Consider the following 24328-nt stretch of genomic DNA (forward strand, 5'->3'; position numbering starts at 1 on the left):
TTTCCACTGAAGCATTTTTACCCAACATGCCTGGCATCCCCAGCTGATGGCAGCACCCGGTGGTGGCACTGAGATGGGTGCAGGTACATGAGTGGTTGCCTCTCCTGGACCCTCCACTTGCCAAGTAAGTGAAATGTGCCTCTGACAACCTTGCCTCCCGTGGCTCCTCTGTTCCTTCCTCTCCCCACTCCTCCCCTGGCAGCATTCAGTCAGGGAATATTTGTAAGGAGCCGCTTTGTTAAGGGCATTGGGGGTGGATATACAGCTGAGCTTTCTGAGGTCAGGTCCTCAAGAAATTTGGTGATAGACAGGGTTTGGGGTAATAGGGATGAGCCAAAATAAATATAAGGGCTGTTGTAAAGGTTAAGTGTCTTGCTCCAGAGGAAGTAAGAAACCAGAAACTGAATTTGGCTCATTAACTCCAAGTCTAGCTCCCCCCCCCCCCACTCTGTCCCCCAAGCCTGCTTCCCTGTATTTGTAAATTTGGCACATTTCTTTTTAGTACATTCCCTGTGCCTGTCTAGAGTAGTTAACTAACCTAAGGAACCACATTCAATTAAAAAAATATATTTTTTGTTGCATACTCACTCAGAGCAAAGGGTGAATATGCAGCAAATATTTGAGAAAGGCGTGAAAACGATTCTCTATTACACACATACTCTAGAATTTATTTTCCTAAAATAAATTAGTTTGATGGCCAATGAATTCAACAAACAAATGTTCAGCTTTTTATACATCTAGCAAGTCCATTACCATACAGCATTGGTTGGAGGTTCCTGTTCCTAAAATTTCCATACATTTACTTTATTTTATTGATAACATTATACTTTATTTTGTTGATTTCAAAGAGGAGGGGAGAGGGACAGAGAGAGAGAGAAACATCAATGATGAGAGAGAATCATTGATTGGCTGCCTCCTGCACGTCCCCCCCCACCCCCCACAGGGGATCAAGCCTGCAACCCAGGCATGTGCCTTGCCTGGGAAATGAACCATGAACTCCTGGTTCAGAGGTCAATGCTCAACCACTGAGCCACACTAGCCAGGCTCCATACATTTACATTTAAGTCCTCTAGTATAGGACCTTATCCAAGTCTTTTTTCCATCCTGTAGGCCCCCACACTTTAGCATCATGAATCATTTTAATTTTTCTGAGATGTTTTTGATTTCACATATTCTGATTGGAAGCTTAGAAACAATGATAAGACCATCTAACGTTTAAATATTCTCTAATCAAACTTCTCTTTTGTGATGGACTGATTGTATTCATGGTCCCAATTCTTCATCCCAACCTGCATCTAAGCCATTTACACGTGAATTTTCAGCTCCTCCTATCAAGAGATGAAACATATCCTTCCCTCTCAACTTGATTTTCAGTTGCTCATGGAGCTTCCTTTGGGCAATTGTTAGCAGATAGTTAGCAAACAGAAGCTTGGAAAAGTGCCGGCACATTTTCATTTCTCTGTCTTTGCCACAGGACGTGCCTGGGAGAGCACGTTATGGGATGGGAGTAGAGCCAAGTTGCCCTAGTTGTCTGAGCTGAGACCATCCCAGTTCAGCTGACTGTCATACCCCAACCGTCTAGAGCCAGCTGCCAGATGTGAGGGAGCCAGCTGAGAGCAGAAGAAATTTCCAGTCAAATGCTGCCTGGATTACTGACCCGCAGACTCATGAACTAAACAAATGCTTGTTGCTTGAAGCCACTGCCTTTGCAGACAGTTTGATGCACAGCAGTGCTGTGACCATAGATAACCAATAATGCTTCCTTTAAGTCTTTCGAACTTGGAAGCTGTCCCTCCATTTGGCTTCTATTAAACAAAAATGGAGTGCCTCTATTAGCAAAGCATTGTGCAAAATGCGTTACTACATGATTTTATTTAACCCCCGACAACGCTATTATCTAGAAGACAGATAAAGTGATTATCCAAAATTTAGAGGCAAGGAAATGGATGCTTAGAGAAGGTGAAGTGACTTGACCAAGGTAGCAAAACGATAAGAAACAGAGTTGGGAGTCAAACCCCGGAAGATTGCTTTTAGAACTTCTGCTCCTTCACCATCGATGCTGCTATTTACTCTACTGGTTCTTCCACCACATCTTTTCTCCTGCCCATGGATTCAGAGACCACTGTTATACTTAGGTCCCCTTAAAACAACTTTTGTTACAGCTACTGTCAGCAGCCATCTTCCCCATTAGTCTGGAAGTTCTGAGGATAAGGACTATAATTACTTATTGTAATGCCCCCACCCCTCAGCTACTATGAAATAGAATTTTTAAAAAGGCAGTGATCCTATTCAAGTTTAAGGAAATATAATTATCCCCAAAAAAGCAACTTATGCAAAAGTAAGAAAAAATTTACTATAGAATATATGTTTAAACATACATCTATTTAAAGGGTACCGCTATCCCATATTGATTTACTTGGTAGAATGCATAGTAAAGTTTTTTCCATTTTTGTAAACAGTTTTAGGTATATAGTGTTTGAATTTCATGTCTAAAAATAAAACTCTCCTGAATCACGTTTTATTCACATAATATTAAAAACAAGGATTTATATAAAATTAGGATGGAATAAGTTCTATGAGGCAGCTAGTTTCTGCATTTGAGAGTTTTATGATTTAGTTATTGTGCTTTAGGTATGCTGCCACCAGGTGGCGACAGGATGCCAGACATAAGATCTACACAGTAAGGAATTGTGCTTTCTGAGGTTACAAGTAATAGCTCTTTGCTTGAGTTCGGAAGTAATTTGCGACCGCAGATATTTAATTTAACATACTACATCTCTTTAGTAAAATAGCTAAACTTAAACTCTAAATCAACCTTAAACATCTTTCAAGCAGATATAAATCCTAAACTACAAAATCAACTGCTTCATCTCTCTCCTCTCCAGCTTTGAATTATTTTCATAATGGGCTGATTTTAACATTAATCTTACATACTCATTTGGGTGACGATGTTAACCGTTATGATTTACGGAGTCTTTATTTATTGTCAATGTCTACCATGGCAGCTCATATGTCAGGCGTCAAAAGTCTTAATATTTTTTTTCTAACAAAAAACCTCTCTGGCTTCCATTTCATGAGGCTTAGATCTTTTCAGTATGATCTCAGATCTCCCAAGGAAGACCCAAAGCATTTCTGCACTAGAATAGCATGAAAAGTGTACTGTATTTTTATTTCTTATACTATAGAATAATCCACTAGAATTTTCCCTTCTCAAAGCATTACCTATTTAACTGCAATGGAAATAGATCTCCGTAGCAACAGGCTCTGTCCTAAATATTTCCAGAACAGAACAGTAAGATGTATCTGTTGGGCAAGATGGGAGAGCCAAGGTAGGAGAAAGACATAGGAGTTGGGAATGGGGAAGATAAGCTGAGTGGTGATTTCTGGAGGCTGGAGTTTGCACAATAAACAGAGCTATCTGTGTTCTAACCGGTGAGAACAGAGAGGGAGAAGCAAATGGCAACTGAGTAGTGAAAGCCTGCTCCAAAGAAGTGGGCCAGCTCCTAGCCTAACTCTGGGAGAGGAATCTAGGGAAGGGATAAAGAAAACAATGAGGCAATATCAAAATCAAAGAGGGAGAGAAGAGAAAGGCATGGGTCATTAAAAAGCTCTCAGGTGATTTTGAGTCTCACAGGAAACCAACAGGGCAGATGTTATTATCCTCTACTTACAAATGAGAAACTGGGGCCCACAGTCAGTAAGTGATTTTTTAAAGGCCACATACTGAGCAGCAGATATAAGACTCAAAATCAAGTGACCTGATTCCAAGAAAAAGACTAAAGAAGAGAGGGTGCATTGGAAGCACTGATACACACCATATGCCCTACTCTTTATGCTATAAACAGGAAGTAAATGTTTCATATAACCAAAACTTAGCCTTTTAAGGACCACACGGAAACAATTTTAGCCATTATTGAAAAGCATTTCTGAAATGTATTATACTTGCCCTTCAATACCGACTGTTTTTGCCTTCTTGATACATGGGGTTAAAGTGTTGAAACTTGACTCAATATAGATAGACTTCCAATTCAGGGATACCCTCCGGTTCTAACAAGGCATACAGATTTTATTGCTGTCATGCCTAACACATTCATGGCTAGAAATAGCTGTAGAGCAGAATCACTGACTCAGCTGCTTCTTCCTTCACACTCCGCTCTACCTTATTCAGTATGTCGGTTTCTGCCCCTGCCTACTGCTTCTGATCATGTCATTCCCCTGATTAAAATCCTTTTAATGGATCCCTACTGATCACAGCAGCATTTTAAAATTCAGGCTGCACATTAAAATCATCTGGGGCGCTTCTAAAAAACCTCTCAATGCCCAGATGCCACCCCAAAGATTTTGATTCAATTGTTTAGGTGTGGGATTAATAAGAAGTTGCATGGACTTGGGCTTCTGGTCAAGATGAAGTAACATGGATTGGCTAAACCCTCCAACTTGGCACAATGAAGAAATCTAGACAAAATACATAAAACGCGGGTTTTCAAAACATTAACATGAGGCAATGAAGGACATTGATCCCTGAGAGATGAGAAACACGCAGTCAGTCCTACAGTTTCCCTAGTTTGTCACCTTGAGAGAATTCCCAGGGAGCCTGGAAGATGCTTTGAATTGAGAAGATGCTTTATTGCGAAGATGGTGTGAGACTCTAGGGAGATTACATGGCTAGAGTTTTCTGGGTAGAGTACTAGACAGGAGAGAGTACAAAAACAGCATATGCATATAAGGAAACTATCCAAGGCCAGATAAACAAAACCACCTGAAAATATCAATGGGAACAGCACTCAGAATTCAAGCAGGGTTGGTAACAGTTTGCACTATTCAGACTGGGCTGTTTGGAAATTCACAGGGCATTGCTGGGATACTCAGGCACATTTTGCCTCAGTAGTCTGGAAGTGTTAGCCACAGACTTAAATGATGCTCTGGTCTTGCCTACTGTGGAAAACAAAACCTGAAAGGATCAAAGTATATACAAGGAGCTTCTCTGCATCCCAGAACAAAGCTCAAGAATATTTATAGGAGTACAGAAAAAAATCCAGCACCCAATGAAGTAAAATTCATAATGTCTGGCATATAATGAAGATTACCAGGCATGCCATGAACAATAAGGAGAAAAATCTCTCAATCAAAAACAACCATAAACTGACACAATGTTGGAAAAGTTAGAAGATGAGGTCATTAAAAATAGTTATTATAACCACATTCCATATTTTTAGCAAGTTAGAGGACCAACCCAAAACTAGAATACAAAGGCATTAAAAGTTATTATAACTGCATTCCATATGTTCAACAAGTTAGAGAAAAGATTGAGCAATTAGAGACATGGAAAATGTGAAAAGGACTCAAATCTCACCAGTAGAGATAAAAAAATATGCTGGATGGTAATAATGGCAGATTAGACATTATAACAAGAAAATGTTAGTGAACTTGAAGACAGCAATAGAAATGATCCAAATGACTCACACAGAGAAAAAGTGTTGAAAAAAGCATTGGTGCGCTGTGGTCCACCTTCAAATGGCTTAATGCACATGTGATTGGAGTTTCCAATGGAGAGGAGAAAGATGACAAAAACCAATATTTTAGGAAATAATGACCATGGGGCGGCCATTATAGAGGTTCCTAACATTTTAAAAACTAGAGTTACTATATGATCCAGCAATCCCGTTTCTAAGTATAGAGTCAAAATAATTGAAAACAAAATCTTAAGGTGATATTTACACATCCATGTTCACTGCAGTGTTACTCATAACAGGCAAGTGATGAAAGCAACCCAGATGTCTATCGATGGGTGAGTGGCTAAAACAAATGTGGTATTACATACAATGGAATATTATTCAGCCTTAAAAAAGAAGGAGAATCCTGTCACATGCTACACAACATGAATGTCTTTGAGGACATTATGCTTAGTGAAATAAGCCAGTCACAAAAAAAGACAAATATTGCACAATTCCACTTACGTGAGGTATTTAAAGCAGTCAAATTTTTAGAAACAGAAAGTAGAATGGTGGGTGTCAAGGGCTGGGTGAGGGGTAAAAGAGAGGCTGCTGTTCAATGGATATAAAATTTCAGTATTGCAAGATGGAAAAGTTCTAGAGATCTGTTGTGCAATAAAGTTACCTGACACTACTATACAGTATAGTAAAATTGGTTTGCATGGCAAATTATATGTTACATCTTTTTGAGTACAATAAAAATAATTTTAGTGATGATTGTATAACTCTGTGTATATACTAAAATGATTGAGTTGTATACTATAAGTGGGTGAATTGTATAATATGTGAATTAGACCTCAATAATGCTGTAAAAACAAGTTCAGGATAGTACATAGCAATGAGAGAGAATGACCTGTCCTTCAACTACATGCAATGTGATATAAATGAAAGAAGCTACATGCAAGAGCATTCTGTACAAAACAAGCAAATTGAGTGTTGCTATTAGAAGTAAGGATGATAGCTGCCTTGGGGTCATAGGAAAACCAGTCACTGGAATGGCCATGAGTGACCTTTGATGTGCTGGTAAATTTTTATTTCTTGTTTGGGTGCTAGTTACATGTGTGTGGTCTTTTTGTGTAAAATCATTAGGCTGTACACTTATAATATACTAGAATCTTGGTGCACAAAATGCATGCACTCAGGCAGGGAGTTCCCTCAGCCTGGCCTGCACCCTCTCGCAGTCCGAGAGCTGTCAGTCGGACATCCTTACTGCTGCTGTGGAGGCAGGAGAAGCTCATGCCACTGCCACTGCGCTCACCAACCATGAGGCCAACTTCTGGCTGAGCAGTGCTCCCACTGTGGGAGTGTACTGACCACCAGGGGGCAGCTCCTGCGCTGAGCGTCTGCCCCCTGATGGTCAGTGCGTGTCCGGTCGTTTTTGCTGTTGGGCTGAAACTGGCTCTCTGACATCCCCCGAGGGGTCCTGGATTGCAAGAGGGCGCAGGCCAGGTCGAGGAACCCCACCAGTGCATAATCAAAGCTGGCGAGGGATGCTGGAGGTTGGCCAGCTGGGGAGGGACCATGGGAGGGCTCCAGGGCGTGTCTGGCCCATCTCGCTCATTCCCATTTGGCTGAACCCCAACAGCCAGCTAATCTACTGGTTGGAGAGTCTGCCCCCTGGTGGTCAGTGCATATCATAGTGAGCAGTTGAGCAGCCTTAGCATATCATTAGTATATTACGTTTTGATTGGTTGAACAGCCGACCAGATGACCGGATACTTAGCATATTAGGCTTTTATTATATAGGATATGGAGTTTTTAATGTATATTGTAATTCTATATAAAAGTTTTGAAACATGGAAAAGAAAACAAATATAACTTCTTCATGGAAAACAAAAAAAAAGAAAAGAAATAATAACCAAAATTTCCCTCAAGTTGATGAAAACTATAACTTCATAAGAAGCACAAAAATCTTCAGACACAAGAAACAAGAAGAAAACTATATCAATGTACATCATAATCTTTCTCAAAAGCAGTGATAAAGACAAGTCAGCCAGAGGGAAAACAACACCGACTAAAACAACAACAAAAAAGAAAGGATAGCAGGAAATAATGCAGAAGAGAGGATGGTGGATCAATGTCGATAAAAAAACTGTTACCCTAGAATTCTATACCCAGCAAAAATACATTCCAAAAATTAAGGCAAAATAAAGTCTTTTTACCAGCCAAAAAAGTTAAAAAATAAAAAAGCTTATTCCTTCCAATGAAGATTTAGTGTTTAAGTGCATTTTATTGTGGTGTAATTCTATCTTAGTTTAGGTCAAGGCTCCACAGTTGAGAGCAACGTAATAGGTGCCGATATACACAATATGCTGACAGAGAGTGGAATCAATAATCTCTGTCCTAGACCATCACCAACCTCCAGGCTGAACGTGAAAGGGCTAAAAATAACACTGAAGTGTGAGTGCTTGGGAGAAGATTGTCCATCTTACATGAGGAAGGAAAAAGGATGTTTTTTCCCCCAAAAAACCATAAGCGAACTTGGGAAGCTTCAAGAGAATGACTGGGAGAGTTTGTAATTGAGATGCACTGAGCGGGTGGTGGGGTCCCAGAGTTTCACCTGACACAGGCCTGGAAATGTCCGAGACTCAGACATCGTGTCTAGCTGTCCTGAAGGCTGCCGGAAAGCTGGCTGCACTGTGTGTGGGTATAAATGAAATGCTTAAATACAAAGGTAATTTATGAAGTTTGCTTTACACTCAAATACTCATATCCAGTCATTTAGTTAAAGTCTTTGGCTTTGATTAAAGTTTTTAACATTTGAAGTATTGACTGATGTAGCTTCCCTGGTGAGGAGAAATGAATATTTTTTCTCATTTATTAATGTCCTATAGTGAAGGCATAACCTTTTACTTAAAGTAATTGGTTTGGAGATGGAATTACAACATTCATTATCCTCCTGCAATTTGTGGATTTGCACATTATTCTTCTGGGTTGTCAGCATAAGTTACTATTTGTCTTTATCCAATATGTACACACACACAGAGAGACAGACAGATGGACATATACACACTCACACACACACACACAATGCAAAAAAGACTTGTAGAAAGTAAATTTTATTGCCATTATAGCAATGAGGGAAGAGTGGATAGGAGTGTGAGTTTATGATGCTGATCATAAGGTAAAAGCAAAGCAAGTAGTGAGTCTAAGTTTGATACCGATAGGACTCTATTTCTAGAGCATTTAAGTAAATAAAAGTCACACAATTACAGATTTAACACAAAATTAAAATTAGAATGTTCCCTTTGAAAATTTCTTAGTGCATCTCCAAGTGATTAGCTTATCACAATATTTCCCCTGGAAAGGTAGAAATTAAATCAACAATATTGCAAAAGAGAAAAAACCCCCTGACAGTCCTAAACAAAAGAGTGATGCAAATACGGTTTCGGTGGCTATTAGGCAGGAAGCAGATGATCTTCTAATCAATTTACTGTTGCAAAATAAGTCCAAATGATTTTCATGGGACACACGGGTATCACTGCTGTAGTTATTTTATTTGTTTCTACCCAAAGGTATTTAAAACACAGCCAATCACCACAGTTAGATTGTCAAAGCTATTTTTGTATTTAGGAGCAGGGATTTAAGAACACAGTGAGGCCTGCATTTTATTTTGTTCATTCAATGTGTACATTTATCATGATCAATGCCAGTGAATATCATAAGCCTAATCTAGAATTGTTTCCTTGGTAAATCCACTGGGGAGAAATGAATGATAGGTACACTGAGATTCACAAATTAACAAATTGGACACTGTTCCAATTTGCTTGGTCTTACCAAAATTCCCTTAGTAGGTACACAGTGGCATAGTAAATTAACATTGTTTTTCATAATTGCAATATGTTTTTAATCTAGAAAATGGATAATTTCATGGGGATTTAATAATTATTCATACATATCTCATACGGGTAATATGCAACCTTTTTATCTAAAATTTCCCCCATGCAGGGCTGTTGAGGTTGTCAACAGTAGAAACTGCTGTGCAAACTTGGTAATACCAGAGGCAAGGCCAGAAAAATTCATTTTAAAAATATTGATGTACTTACTCACTGTTAACTTGCCTTTCATTCTCTTAGCAAGCCTTTGATGAGGACTATAATTCAAGCTAGAGTTTCACCAGCTAGCATCTGCAAAGGGGACAATTTGCCTGACAATCTCTCCCAACATATTAATATTTTAACAATAAAATATCATGTAAAAGCGATGTTAATGATGCTATTAATGATAGTGGCAGACACAGGGGCAAAACAGAGATATTGATAAAAAAATCGGTTTCTGAATATAAAGCATGGATTTGGGAACAAAGGGAACAATTATTGGTATAAAGGACATTCTCTATGTTTAGATATATAGGGGCCTGTAAAATTGACAATACCTGATGTCTTAAAAGTTTCTTTGTGCTTTATTTCCCTTGCTGACAATGGTGGTTTAAAGACATGAGATTTCTAACACTCTCCCTAATCCCTATACTTGGGTAGCTTTGTGACCAAAACCTTTATTAAATTACTCAAATAACCTTGTTTTTCAAAGGCAAGAATGTACTCCACCAAGAAGAAGATCTTTGGACACTTTTAGAAAGATTATAATTTCAAACATATTTGTGCTTGTTAACTCACAACTTTGTATAGTTTTCATTTCATCCTGAAAATACTTTGAATAAGCTTATTATGCCACTGAGACAATATGATTTACTAACAAGCGTAATACCATGTGAAATTGGAGGCTTAGTCAATACTACGTAGTGATGCTGCAGTTTCTTGCAATCATATCAGCAGTCATCCTCCTCATCCTCATCCTCTTTCCCTCCACCAGCAGGCCTCTGTCTCAAAGTTAGTCTACACTTGCACTTCTCTCTTCAGTTTACACAGAACCACAGTTATTGGGGTCACTTCGTTTCCTTCAAACTAGCCAGTCAGCACCAAGATTCAAGATGTGAATTTCCCAAATTGCTTTGCTCTCATTCAAGGTGACTATACATTCTCTTCAGCCTAAAACACAACAATGGGTACTTAATATAGAATTACAAGGCCCATCCTATATAATAAAAGCCTAATATGCAAATCGACCAAATGGCAGAACGACCAGTTGCTATGACACACACTGACCACCAGGGGGCAGACGTTCAATGTAGAAGCTGTCCCCAGCCCTCAGGCCCCAAGCCAGCCAAGGTGGGTGCCAGCAAGGCACCCCCCTGATTGCCCCACAGATCGGCCTTGATCACTGGCCAGGCCTAGGCACCCTACCCCTGCATGATTTTCATGCACCGGGCCTCTAGTATATTATACAAGATGTTTTCTTATATTTGGATGCCTTCCCTCATTAGTTGAGATAAATAAAAGTCTTGACTCTGAGACCAGTCAAAAGCTTCGTAAGCCAACAACCCTAAATCACTCAAAGAATGACTCTTGCACAGCAGCTCTCATGGACACAAACATTTTGTTCTCTGATTTCCAGCCATGAAAGTACAGAACAGCGTTTGTCCATAATCAGTATATCTACTGAGAGAAATGACTTGCAAAGCCTCCTTCAAGAGTGCAAACTTGCCTGTAAAGATGTCACAAGGAACTTTAAGTTTTACCAATTTATTTTAAGGACAATAAATTAATTTAAATGAAACAAGGAAAAAGGTTGGTGTTAGATGCAGATGCTATACTCCAGGCTGGAGAAATTAGGCCTCAAGGTCTCAATCACAGTGACTATGTTTTCCGATTCTGATACAACGCTTGTGACAGGCACTTCTGTTCTCCAGATTAAAGTCAGATTGCGTTACAGAAAATGCAGCTAAAGGGAAAACCCTTAAAGAGACAGTCCCAACTCAGGGCTGGCTGGCCCATGGGTGGTGGTGGATCAATCCCTGACCCTGGCGGTAAACCTTCTGGCACCACTGACCCTGCAGGCATTGTAGCTGTCCATAATGCCTGGCCACAGGGACTGACCAGGGATCTCTGGGCCACTGGTGTCTCCAGCACTGAGGAAGGTGTGGGTCCAAAACACTAGTCTCAGCATTTGGATTTTGAGAGAGTATAGTCTTGCTTCAATGATACTTGCTTCACACATTTTATAGTCAAGTTCTATTGGAATCCATTTTTTTTTTCAATGGGCGATTGCTGCTAAAGCCTATTAGGTGAGTGACTCCTATGCTATCTATCATGTCTGTTCTTCAGTGGGGAGCAGCCTTATTCAGAAGATGCTTCATAGAGATATTTGTCAATTATATCATTGGCTTGAATGCAACTTAATTGGAAGCATGCTTGTTTGATCTATGGAAGGTACCCCTTTAACAAAAGGCTAAGAGTAGCTGTAAGATGAGTATTGAGTTCTCACTGGAGAACTGAAATTGGCTTGATGCAACTAAAAAAGCAGCACAGTTTCAGCTAGTTACACTGCCATACAGACTAAGAGCAAAATTAATCAGAGGCTTTTAGTCAGTAAGTTTCTTCTGAAATAATGATCGCTTTTGTGAGGGATGAGCACAGAAAGCTAAGAGGAGAAGATGGCCAATTAGAAGGAGCCAAGAATTTGTCCATTGAAAGTGGGTGTTTTTTTTTTTTTAGATTAAAGAACAGTTTTTATGAGATGTTCCAGAAAAGGTATTATTTTTAGGACAGACATTTAAAAGCGAAGAATAATCAGTCACTACTAATGGCCATCATTTAATATAATTAGTGACGTGTATTATGTCGAGACCGGACTTTTGGAGACAATGTGGAACAGAGAGTAGAACAGATAACTTTTGAACCAGCAGAAATTCACCTGCTTTACTTTTCAGCTTCCGAATACATTTTCAGTTATTAGACTATAGAACTTAAATCTAATAAATCCTTTAAAAAATTAAATGTTTTCACATTCACATTTAAGAAGTGTTCGTGATTCCAAATGTAATGCAAAGACATGATCATTATATAATATCTTTTTTATCTCTGTCATCCCTTTATTCTATTAGAAATGAAACCGCAGTAAAAATAAAATGAGAGAAGTGTCAGTAACAAAAATACCTATGTACATTCAGTCGATCTCTTTGGACTCAAATACATGGCAACATATGTTGGCCAATTTTTATAGAAAACCTATGCCATGTGTATGAATAAAATGAAGACAAGATTAGATATAAGCTGTGGAAAATAAAATTTTGATATTACAGCAGCCTATTTTAGTATGAACAAAAGCAGTCTCTTATAATGCAATTAAGGAGTAGAGTCAAGGAATCATAATATTCAACCAAAAATTATAACTTTCCTCTTTAGCAATAAATTTGAGCAAAGATAAAATAGGAGCCTATTCGCTATCACATCCATACCCTAAACTGATAAAATTTCCTAAATTGGAAAATCCAAAAGTGCTTGGAAAGTTTTCTGAGATAATGCAAAACACCCTGAGAGTCCTTTGAGTTCCCACCTCGAAACTGCAAAAGACCGTGACTGTGGAACTTGACTGGAGCCAAGAGAGATGTCTATTTAAAGCCAGAAGGCATGTCTGTAAATCCTTGGATGTCCGAACATTTATAAAGAAAGAAAAAAAATTACTCATGTACAAGAAGAACTTCATTTATCAAGGGTTGAATGACTAAGGCATCTTTAAGAGACCAACTTACATTAATAAGCTCAACCTCCCAGATTTTTTTCAACAGGTCCATCGACGTGTAGCCATTGATGAGAAAGGCTTTGGTGTAGTCACCTAGTTCGATGGAATCCAGCCACTCAGCGACAGAGGTGGGATGGTAGCCGTCATGGCCAATGGGTCTCATCTGCAATTAAGAAACGTGAATTAAGATTACTTTAATCTGTCTACTTTGTGTCCCCAAACCAGGATGCCTCTTGGAAACTTATCTGATAGGAAGCAAGAGATTTTTCTGGGTAAGGAAATGAAGAAAACCGAAATATTTTATGCACAATTCTAATTCACTAATAATCTTCACGCTGAATTAATTTAAAAATACGCACCCCAAACTTTCCAATTTAGCTGCTACATCACCTCCATATTTGAGAGAACTAAATATGTTGAACTTCTGTTATAGACATTATTGGCATTCTGTCGGATGGAATTTCAAACGATGTCAGTCATGCGGCATTAAATGCAATGCTGAAGGCAAAAGGGATCGCATTCCCCAAATGTGGATGATACTTCTCATATGCACAACATCAAAGCATGTGAAAATACTGTATGACTTGCCTGAAACAACCAAAGGAATTAATCCGTATGCAAGACATGTATGGTAGGCATTGCAAACGTACTGGAGAAAAACACTGCTGTGCTAAGTCTGCAAAGAAAGGCTTTTCAGTGTTTAAAGACCACGTGTTCTACATTGATTCCACAGTATGTTAGACATGAACAGAGAACTTACTGGCAGACAGGTTTCTATTTTTCATCAGCTATATACAGACTTTATTTATTTACTTATTTTTTACTTTAGGAGAACAAAGAAGTGTGACAACAGCATACTGTTTCTGAGTTTAAATTGGAGTGTGAAAATAATTTCAGCAAGAGAAACCTCTGGGTTTAAAATTCTGTATGGATTATTCCAGTCCTTTAGCTTTTATCTGGAATTTTAGTTGAATTTGTGGTTCCTGAAGGAACTCACTTCCAAGGTGTGTGCTGCTTCGCGTGCCACACTGTATATATCTGATACTTCTGCTACTAAGGACAGTTGGTACCTCATCAACCTGCTGTGATCCTTCAGTGAATTTGTGATGGGAACAGCAAAAACAGGGCAGCATACAAAATAGATTTTCCTCTTCCTTCAGACTCAAGGAGATAAATATTAATGGAAATCTATATGACTGATTTGTGAGCAGAGAAAAGATTAGCCTGGGCGTCAGGGTTTCAGATTTTAATCTTAAACATGTTAGGCTTTCTGTCACTATGCAGTGTTCTCATTTTTAAGATGCTCCTTGCTCCTTCATTTTAAAGTTACTTTTTCACCTTTTTCTCCATTGTTTCCCTCCCCAATCTATTTTTAATTTTGAGGTTTAAATGTCTTCTATTTTTAAAGTCACAATGTAATTTATTATTTGCATGAGAGTCTGAACTGCGTCTGGCTTTTGTATATCACTTTTACATGGAATAACCGGTTGTAGCTACTCATTCAATGTTTGTTTGGGTAACACTTAGCTCGGTGTTTATACCAAAGTAGCTACAAATGTAAATAACTGCTCAGGGTTATGTATGTGTAAAATTGAAGACTAGGACCCAAAGCAGAGGCTCAAAGGTATGAAGTACCTTCATATTCTAGAGAGAGCTACAAAAATATTGGGCTAAGTGTATTCTCCAGGACCAAGAGGTAGTTGAATCAACTCTGCTGACTTGAATCAACACCCCAGCCCCAGAAAATCCCTGGCTGCCCCAGTTGACACGAGGAAATAACCAGAGAAAGGGAAAGAAAGAAGGAGAACTCAATGGAGTTGAAATTAACAGCCTGGCAGGGAGGTATTGCTGTCAGTCATTCATGAAACTGACCACCCTGGTGGTGGATACTGGGGACAAGCTTAGGGAGTCCTGATGAATCCAGCTGGGGCAGAGTCAGATATCTCATGCCAGAGACTGGGCAGTGACACACCACTTCTTTGAGAGAGCAATGTCCATCTGCCACACAGAGGTTGTCGATGGTCTGTTAGCCAATGAGCAGTGGCAGGGATACCCACCAGATCTCTGCAAAGCAAACCTAAATATAAAAATGTTTGCCTTTCCCACGATCCCTCCTTCTTGCCCAGTGCCAGGGAATTTAGAATAAGAAGAGAAAGGTGCCACTACCCTGGGGAAAGCCTAAAGTAGGGAGTGAAGGGCAAATAAAATAAAATGAGGTTTCAATGGGTTGGCACTGAATTTTCAATATTTCACATGAGTGGAAAGTTATTAGATATGTTTGAGATAACATTAAAAATTAATAAAGAGAGAATCAATTGAGTTTAGTTGAAGGCAGGATTAGGAAAAAAATCACATCAGTATCTCATGGAATGCAGACTGACTGCTCATTAATCTGGTTACTCCCATGAGGCAAGTTCTCTAAGCCCATCCTTAAGGAGGTGAGAGGGAGGGAAGTATTTGCTGGGATTGTGAGAGACGGGCAGAGTAGAGAGCAAGAGTGAAGAGGACCTGGAAATGGCTACATTGATGTGTGCAGGGGCAGCATTCATTCATGTACTCATTCAAAAATATTTAGTCAGTGCCTATTCTGATGAATGTTGTGAAAACAGTAGAGAAGAAAGCAGTTACAGTGTCTCCCTCATGGAAATTATAACTCTTAATTAAAAATATATGAATAGGCCCTGGCCAGGTAGCTCAGCTGATTAGAACATTGTCCTGATATGCCAAGGTTGCAGGTTCGATCTCCATCAGTGCACATATAGGAAGCAACCAGTGAATGCATAGGTAAGTGGAAAAAATCAATGTTTCTCTTTCTCTCTCTCTTTCTCTCTCTCATTCTCTCTCTCTCTCTGAAAGCAATCAATAAAAATTTAAAAAACATATGAACAGGTGACCAATAAATTATAATGGCTCTGTGTACCTGAAGAGAGGAAACCTTTAGAGCCATATGAAGTTACAAAATTAACTTGACACGTATTTAATGATATGCAGAATGGTTACTGTGCACCACAATTTCTTTCAAAGCAATTCTCCCATCTGTTCCTTCATTTCTGTTCCTACTGTCACTACCCTGTTTAGGTTCTCATTAGCATTTACAAAAACTAATGCAATAGCTTTCCACTTGCCACCCCCCACCCGACCTTTGCTCCATCTTGTAACCTGCTGCTCCATCACTCTGCTAAAAACTCAGGCTCTTAAGTCAACCTTTGCACAAAAACCTATAGTGATTCCTCCTTAATAAAAGCCCAAAATGTCATATTCCAACATTCTGGAACAGCTGTGCTCAGGTACAAACTTATCTTTTCAACCTAATCTCACACTGCTCTGCTATATGCAGCTTAATACATATGATTAGACACGTGTGTATGTCTAAACAGTATGTTAACTTGCTACTGTCCCATGAACATGAACACTGCAAGACACATTCATATCTTTGCTAATACCATTTCTATGCTAGGAATGCTTTTGTCTTTATTTCTGGGATGTTTCTCCAGCACTGGCTTCCCTTCTTGTGCTCTAAGACACAAATTTGCAATCATTTGTTTGTAGGCTATCTCACATAGATGTCCTATAGCTACCACCAACACAAGTAAAAAACAAATTTATCTCCTTCAGTTCACAGACTAGCCCTCCCTCTGTGTTTCCCATCTCTGTTAACAGAGAACCATCACACCATTGACACGTCGATGCTTAGGAGGCATCTTTCCTCTTTCTGTTTTACTTACCATCATATCTAGTTAGGCCAACAAGTTTTACAAATTTGATTTCTAAAATGTTTTTCAGTTCAGTTCTCTCCTTCCAAAAGGGACTTTGGATTCTGACAGTAGTGCCTACCCCAAGTGTTGTTGTGAGAATTATATGGTATAGGGTATAGATATTGCCTAGCAGAGTGCTTTGGATATAATAGGTCTTCAGTAACTCTTAGTTCTCTTCCCTCTCCACTGCCTTAAATAAGACCCATGCTTATTTTGATATAATACCAAGTCTGTTGGCTGCTAATATTTTCAACTTCCAGTTAGAACTTTTCTTTCCTCTCCCATCCATTTCTCCTTCCCTCTCTACTTTCCCATTTTTGTTTTAAAAAGGGTTTATGTCTACTCACCTCTTTATACTCCTCCTTCTCCCAGATAACAGTTACTGTTCAGAAATATTTCTTACAAGCTCACTCAAGTAGATTGAATTGTTGTTCTCAATGCTCTGCTTTCTTCCTATATTAGAACTATGCCCCTGTGCTCTTTGCCAAGGTTTCTGCATTGTATTCCGCTGCTGGCTGGAGTAAGTTCTCCATCCTATTGATGTTGGCCATGTACTTGCTTGGACAATGGAATAAGTGGAAGTGTCAGTGTGGCATAGATCGGGCCTCTGTGCTACTCTGATCTATTCATCCTTTTGTATTCTTAGGCTCTTCCACAAGAATAACAAGTGCTGAGTAGTTGCATAACTGCTGGCCCAGGAGAAAGATGAAGACTTATGGGGCAAACCTAAATCTAATCCAAAGCTTGGAGTCTACCCTAGTTCAATGAAGATCAGGCATGAAATATATTTCTATTTCTTTGTGTTATCTTCACTTTCTTTCAACAATGTCTTATAGTTGTTACCGAACAGATCTTTTACTCCTCGGTTAAATTTATTCCTAGGGATTTTATTCTTTTTGTTGTGATTGTGAATGAAATTGCTTTCTTAATTTATTTTTGTCATTAATGTATAGAAACAAGAGTTTTTTTTATTGTTTTATACCCTGCAACTTTATTGTATTTGTTTATTATTTTTAATATTTTTTTGGTGGAGTCTTTAGGGTTTTGTATATATAAAGTCATGCCATCCACAAGTATTGACAGTTTTACTTCTTATTTGCCAATCTGGATGCCTTTTATTTTTTTCTCTTGTCTAATTACTCTGGTTAGGACTTCCAATACTATGTTGAATAAAAATGGTAAGAGTGGGCATCCTGATCTTAGAGGAAAAGCTTTCAGTTTTTCATCATTGGTATCTTAGCTGTGTGGAACAACAAATCATTTGTCCTATATAGTCTTTATTGTGTTGAGGTACTTTCCTTCTATAGTGATTTTATTGAGAGTTTTTATTTATCATAAATAGATATTGAATACTGTCAAATGCTTTGTCTGCATCTAGTGAAATTATTGTATACTTTTTATCCTTCATTTCATTAACATGGTATATCACATTGATTGATGTGCAGATATTGAATCATCCATGTATCCTGGAATAAATCCCATTCTATCTTGGTATACGATTCTTTTAATGTATTGTTGTATTCAGTTTACTAATATTTTGTTGAGGGTTTTTGCATCTATGTCCATCAGCGATATTGGTCTGTAATTTTCTTCTTTGTGTTGTCCTTGTTTGGTTTTGGTATCATGGTAATGCTGGCCTCTCAACATGAGTTAGGAAGTATTTCCTCCTCTTTAATTTTTTTGGAAGAGTTTGAGAAGGTTAGGTATTAAATCTTCTTTGAATGCTTGGTAGAATTAAAATGCCCTACTCTTTAAACCACCATATTATAGAGGTCTGTATTTCAGCAGCTTAGCCTTTCCTTTAATACAAACAGAATTGAAAACAAGGTAATTTTATGTAAACATTTAAAGGAAGGCCATATTTCTATTTGCCAGTACATTGTATTATCTCTTGCTTTGTGTAGCCACAAGTTTTCACATCCATTGCTGGTAAAGAAACTTTATTTTCTTTAACTGTGTGTGTTGGCATCTTTTTGTTAACCACGTCATCATCCCTTTGTGACAACGAAACAAGGGATAAGAGGGAGAAGTGCCTCAAAATTCAAACTTGTACACGTGGGTACATGGTGGTATTACCAGCTGATAAAGAAAAGAGCATGGACTGAGATGGCATTAATAATTTTGAGACATGTGAAATTAATGATGCTGTGGAATATCATGTTACATTTGGGGGTAAGTCTGAGGAGTTATCTAACTTTGGGGATCATCAGCAGTACAAGTGGGAGTCTTGGCTCCTCCACTCATAAGCTGTGTGACATTGAGTAAATTATTCAACTATCCTAAGCATCCATTTTCTGAATAGTAATGTGAGAGACAAAAAGGATATTTACCTCTGAGTGTTGTCATGGGTAATCAATGAAATAATGAGAGTTTAGCAGAGTACATGGCACAGAGAAGCACTCAATAAATCTCAGTTTTTAACTTATTTTATCATAAGTGGGAACTGAAATCATAAATGAGGCTAAAAAGGGTAATTATATAGTACGAGAAGATAAATGGCCTTAGGGTGAACCAACATTATCAATTAGTAATCAAAAGATAAGAATTATACCCAGCAGGCCAAGAAAAGGAATGATTAAGATGAGGAGGGGAGGAAAGAGAGTTTCAAAGGGGGTATGATGAGCCATGAGGAAATGCTGCAGAGAGGTATAATGAGATGAGGAAGGAGAAGTGTTTTCAGGACCTGGCAAATTAATCACTGGGATCTAACTGGGAAGAGCCTAGAAGCTAGGCTGGATTTAGGTGGGAGTTAGAGATGGGGAAGTAGCAAGTGTACTCTAAACTATTCTTTTCAGTTCATTCATATGGGAAGAGGAAGAGAAAGGGGAAGATGTTAGAAGGTATATGGTAAAGGCATGGAAGGGGTGAGAAATGAGGACTCAGCCTTGAAGAAGGTCAGAGATATAAAGGAATAAAAACCTAAGAATGTAATGGAGATTGGGGTGGGGTGGAGGGCTTTTTGCTTGTCTTTCTTGGAAATATAATGCAAGAGGCATAGTTGGCGCTAACTTTGGGGTTAGTAATATTTCTGTGAAAACAGTTGTGAGGGTCCAGAAGCTGCCTGGCTTAGACTTGGTGATAGCTGGATCCTTTTATGGGACCAGGTAAAGGTCCTTATGTGGGCAAGGACAGCCATCCACGTGGCATGCCACTCCCTAGATACAAACACACAAACCTATCATTTATGTAAACCTGTGCAGCAGCCCTGGCGTACCAGGCTCAGCTACTAAAACTTGCCTAGAAAGCTGCAATAACGTGGCTTCTCTTCATATTCTGGATGTATTTTATACTCTCAGACTCCCTGATGTGACTTTTGTGATAACAGACAGCTGATATTGTCGAGTACCTCCCTCTATTCCTGCTCCTTGTTCTAGCCTTTGCTGCTCTGTCCTGCTGCTACCCAAGACTTGGACTAACAGTAGCCCTGAAAATAAACCAGGACAAGCAGTGCTAGCAGCCAGTGGGCCCCCGAGTCCAAATGCAGGTCTATCCAGTAGTTCGAGGATCAAATCTCATACAGGCTTTGAGACCTGGGCTTAGACATCACTGTGCTATTTCAACAGTGGCTCTTAAAAGACTGATTGAACATAAAAGGGAAGGCAAATCCACTGACCACGGGTCCCCAGAAAGAAGTCTATCCAGCACCATCTAAGTGTTAGCGCAGTGCAACTTTGCTGGGAGAGACGTGTCTGCAAATAGGATAGGACTATTAGTGATAAGAACATCACCTAATAACCATATGGGACTTTCAAGACCCCAAAGCATTTTCGCATACATCATCTCACTTGTGAGGGGTTTCAGGTGACCTTGGGGAAAATGTCCTTTGTGAAGTCCGAGACCCTGGCTAGTCCATGTAATGATATCTTTTCTGAGGGAATTGAAAGAATTAGTACACTACGACTATTGTTGACAAGCAAGGTGTGATAAGGTCTCCGTATTGGGTCTGTGCAGCAAGGGAGGGAGACAAGTAACATTTACAAATCTGCTTCTTGAAGCCCCTTTGTTTAGAATCAGACTCTGTCATGGATACAATTTCTATGAAAGAACAGGGAGGAAACCTAAAGCCTCTGAGGTACGTGAATTGTGTTTGGGTGTTGCTATGGACTTATAATTGCAGAAAGAAGTAACCTCTCTGTTCTTCCCCACCACGAACTGAGCCTCACTTGGGATGCCTACAGGGTTCAGACAATTGAAAACTTCCATGCCTGGCCAGTGTGGTTCAGTGGTTGAGTGTTAATCTATGAACAGGAGGTCATGGTTAGATTCCAGGTCAGAAATCGTGGTTGTGGGGTTAATCCCCTGTAGGGGGCGTGCAGGAGGCAGCCGATCAATGATTCTCTCTCATTATTGATGTTTCTACCTCTCTCCCTCTCCCTTCCTCTCTCTGAAATCAATAAAAACATATTTTAAACAAATACAAAATGAAAACTCCCAGCTTTAGGCACAGGGCGGGAACAGTAAAGAGGTAGTACCTGGATATTACTTGGCACTACATTTTGGGGGAATAAAGGGAAAGTAAAGCGCTTTGGACTGGGCACTGTCTCTTAATACCCTATGGTTTCTATTTTAGAAACAAAGGAAACAAACGAAGGTCTATCTCAGAGAGTACCTGAGCCTTTCCTTATTTTTTCAAGTCTTATATCTCGGAGTAAACTGAAAGGAAGCAATGAACAACAAACAATGCATAGATAAGAAATGTTCTCAAGAGACATGGCGGTCAACTTTAGCAGCACAGGATTGTCAGGCAGTGAACAAAACAGACACTGGCCAGACTAACCTGGCCTTTAGTCATCAGGGAAGCGGGACCCTCTTTGATCAAAGGTTCTGGGCTCACCACAAGTTAAAGGAGTGAAGCTTCCCAAACAAACACGTTCTATAAATCATGGTAGAAAAAAATGACATCAACAACAGCAACTCCAAAACAATCTCTTCATGGCTTTGCAAGCTCGGTGAGCAGACTGCTAGCCAAGCCCTGGTCTTTTCAGCTTCACCTGTGCACATAGACTAACTGTGGTCCATCGCATCACCTGAGAACTGGCAGTTATCTGTCAAGTGAGATCTATGGGGATGTGGATGAAAAGACACATACACATGGCTCTTGGGCTTAAACGATTTTATTAAAGGATGTTACTGTACTTTCCCCTGAAGCTTTTGGTAAAGGGGTACTTTTAAAAGGACATGTGTTTTGTTTTGTTGTTGTTTTTACCATCACCAACTGAGCCTCAATCGACTTGGAGTGCCTTTTAATTTTTATTTCTAAAATCCTTATTGAGATAATGTCGACCTGAACGCCCTTTGATAAATATCACTATTTGTTTTGATTCATTTCCTTGGTGCAAAGCTCTTCTATGAAACAAGGGCTCAGACTGAAGATGAACTGGACTTTTTGCAACTGAATAAGTTGCTCGCCATAATTCCCATTTCTCAAGCTTCACCGGTGATGTGAACTATATTTAGAAAATGACACAGGGCCTCGTTTTCCCTCTGACAGTACATGCTTTCTGATATTCATGTAGCTTTTCAGGGGCTGTGCAGCACACTGCTTTGCTCTTAAAACAGAAACTTTAAATGCTACTATCAATCAGGAAAATTGTTGGCAAGTTTTTAGTCTCAACTAAAAAAAATCTCCTCACCCTTGAATCTTCAGAAGTAATGAATGTTCCGAATGTCAATTCTATTTATTTGATATTTAAAAACCGTGTCCTTTCTCAGAGCCTCCAGGCATGTGCATAATAACATCACCCACTGAAGCACTTCAAACAGATAAATCTGCCATAAAGCCAATGTTAACAGGTTACAGATGAATAACTTATGTCCTGACTGGGGAGGGCAGGACGAAAGATATTTACATGGTGGCCTAAAATTAGTAAAGGAGTAACAAAAATGAGAACCCACCACCCCATTCCATCCATCCATCCATCCATCCATCCATCCATCCACTTAACCAGTTTATCTGTTCATTCATTTATTCATCCACTCATCCCATTCATTCAACAAATACTTATAGCATGTCTACTATATTGTAGTGCTGTCCTGGATGCATCAGTGAACAAAACATATACAGGTGCCAGTCCTTGTGGAGCTTACATTCTAGTGGGGGAGAGAGATAATAATTAACATGCATCATAAGTAAGGAAATTACATCCAAAGGTGATAAGTGGGTCAAGAATCCAGCAGGAGGATTGGAGGTGCTGGAGTGTGTGTGTGGAAGCAGGAGGTGCACTATTCATAGGGTGCTTAGGAGAAGCTTCATCCAGAAGGCAAGATTTGAACAAAGATGTGAAGATGGTGAATCGGCTCTGTTGGCAACTAAGGGGAGAGAATTCCTAGTGGAGGAACCATGTAGAGCAAAGGACCTCGGGATCGAGTGAGCCTGGTGTAAGTTCAAGGAATAACAAGGACATCAATGTGGTTGGAGCAGCTTGTGCAGGCAGAGAGAAGTGAGCAGCAGGTCAGAGAGGTAATTGGGGGGTCAGATAAGGTAAAGCTCTGAAAGCCTTGTAAAGACTTTGACTTTGAGGGAAATGGGAATCAATGCAAGAATTTGAGTAGAGGTGTGACATGATCTGGCTTATGTTTTAGTAAAATCACTCCAGCTGCTGTGTTGAGAACAGTTCACAGGGAGGTAAGGGTAGGAGCAGGAAGGCCGGTGCAGAGACTGTGGAAGTAATCCTGGAGAAAGAGGACACGGCTTGCACAGGGTGTGCGCGCAGAGGTGGTGAGGAGTGGTCAGATTTAGGATAATTTCTTGAGACACGAAATAAAATGTTCCTGTTCTCGCCCGGCTGGCGTGGTTCAGTGGTTGAGCATTGACCTATGAACCAGGAGGTTACAGTTCAATTCCTGGTCAGGGCACATGACTGGGTTTTGGGCTCGATCCCCAGTAGGGGGCATGCAGAAGGCAGCCAATCAATGGTTATCTCTAATCATTGATGTTTCTATCTCTCTCCCTTCCTCTCTGAAATCATTAAAAAATATATTTTAAAAAATTAAATAGTATGTTCCTGTTCTCTAACACAAAGTGGGAATCGTGAGCTGACAGCTGCAGCTGTGTGGCATGGATCTCAGCTCAAACAGAACTGCACTCAACTGTTCTGTGCAGGAATATTTGGATGACTGGCGGGATTGGGCTTGCATGGGTCTGTATTCTGTGAGGAATCCTGGGCCACAGGAGAATCTTCTTCTGCTCAAAGAAGGTGATCAAGGCATATGTATTTGATTCAAGGGACAATAGACAAGGGTGAGAAGGGAAGGATTGCGAACGGATTTCAGGATCTGGTGCTTTGACTGGCCCTTGGCCCAGCTCCCAGGAGCCATGCCCATAGAAGAAAAAGCTTTAGTAAAAGAGCCATATAATGAAGCATCTCTGGGACATTGGGAACAAAGGAGTCAGAAGAATTGGCACCTGCAACTTCATCAGCGAGCAGAGATGGTGCCATATTGCAGACATGGGTGCTCTTGACATTGGGCACCTGCAGTTGGCGGTGGTGCACACATTGG

At 39.6% G+C, this 24328-nt stretch overlaps 1 protein-coding gene across 7 annotated transcripts in view; it reads right to left on the minus strand.

Annotated features, from left to right (window-relative positions):
• Window positions 1-24328, minus strand: part of ANKS1B (ankyrin repeat and sterile alpha motif domain containing 1B) — a 792232-nt gene that overhangs the window by 231205 nt on the left and 536699 nt on the right. For all 7 annotated transcript variants that reach the window (XM_070410887.1, XM_070410886.1, XM_070410885.1 and 4 more), the window contains one exon: window positions 13084-13236. In XM_070410887.1, the coding sequence (XP_070266988.1) occupies window positions 13084-13236 (153 nt within the window). The remainder of the gene's footprint in view (window positions 1-13083; window positions 13237-24328) is intronic.

This window comes from Myotis yumanensis, unplaced genomic scaffold (assembly GCF_028538775.1).
Source record: "Myotis yumanensis isolate MYYU_CA2020_CCGP unplaced genomic scaffold, mMyoYum1.0.hap1 SCAF_3, whole genome shotgun sequence".
Taxonomy (NCBI): Eukaryota; Metazoa; Chordata; class Mammalia; order Chiroptera; family Vespertilionidae; genus Myotis; species Myotis yumanensis.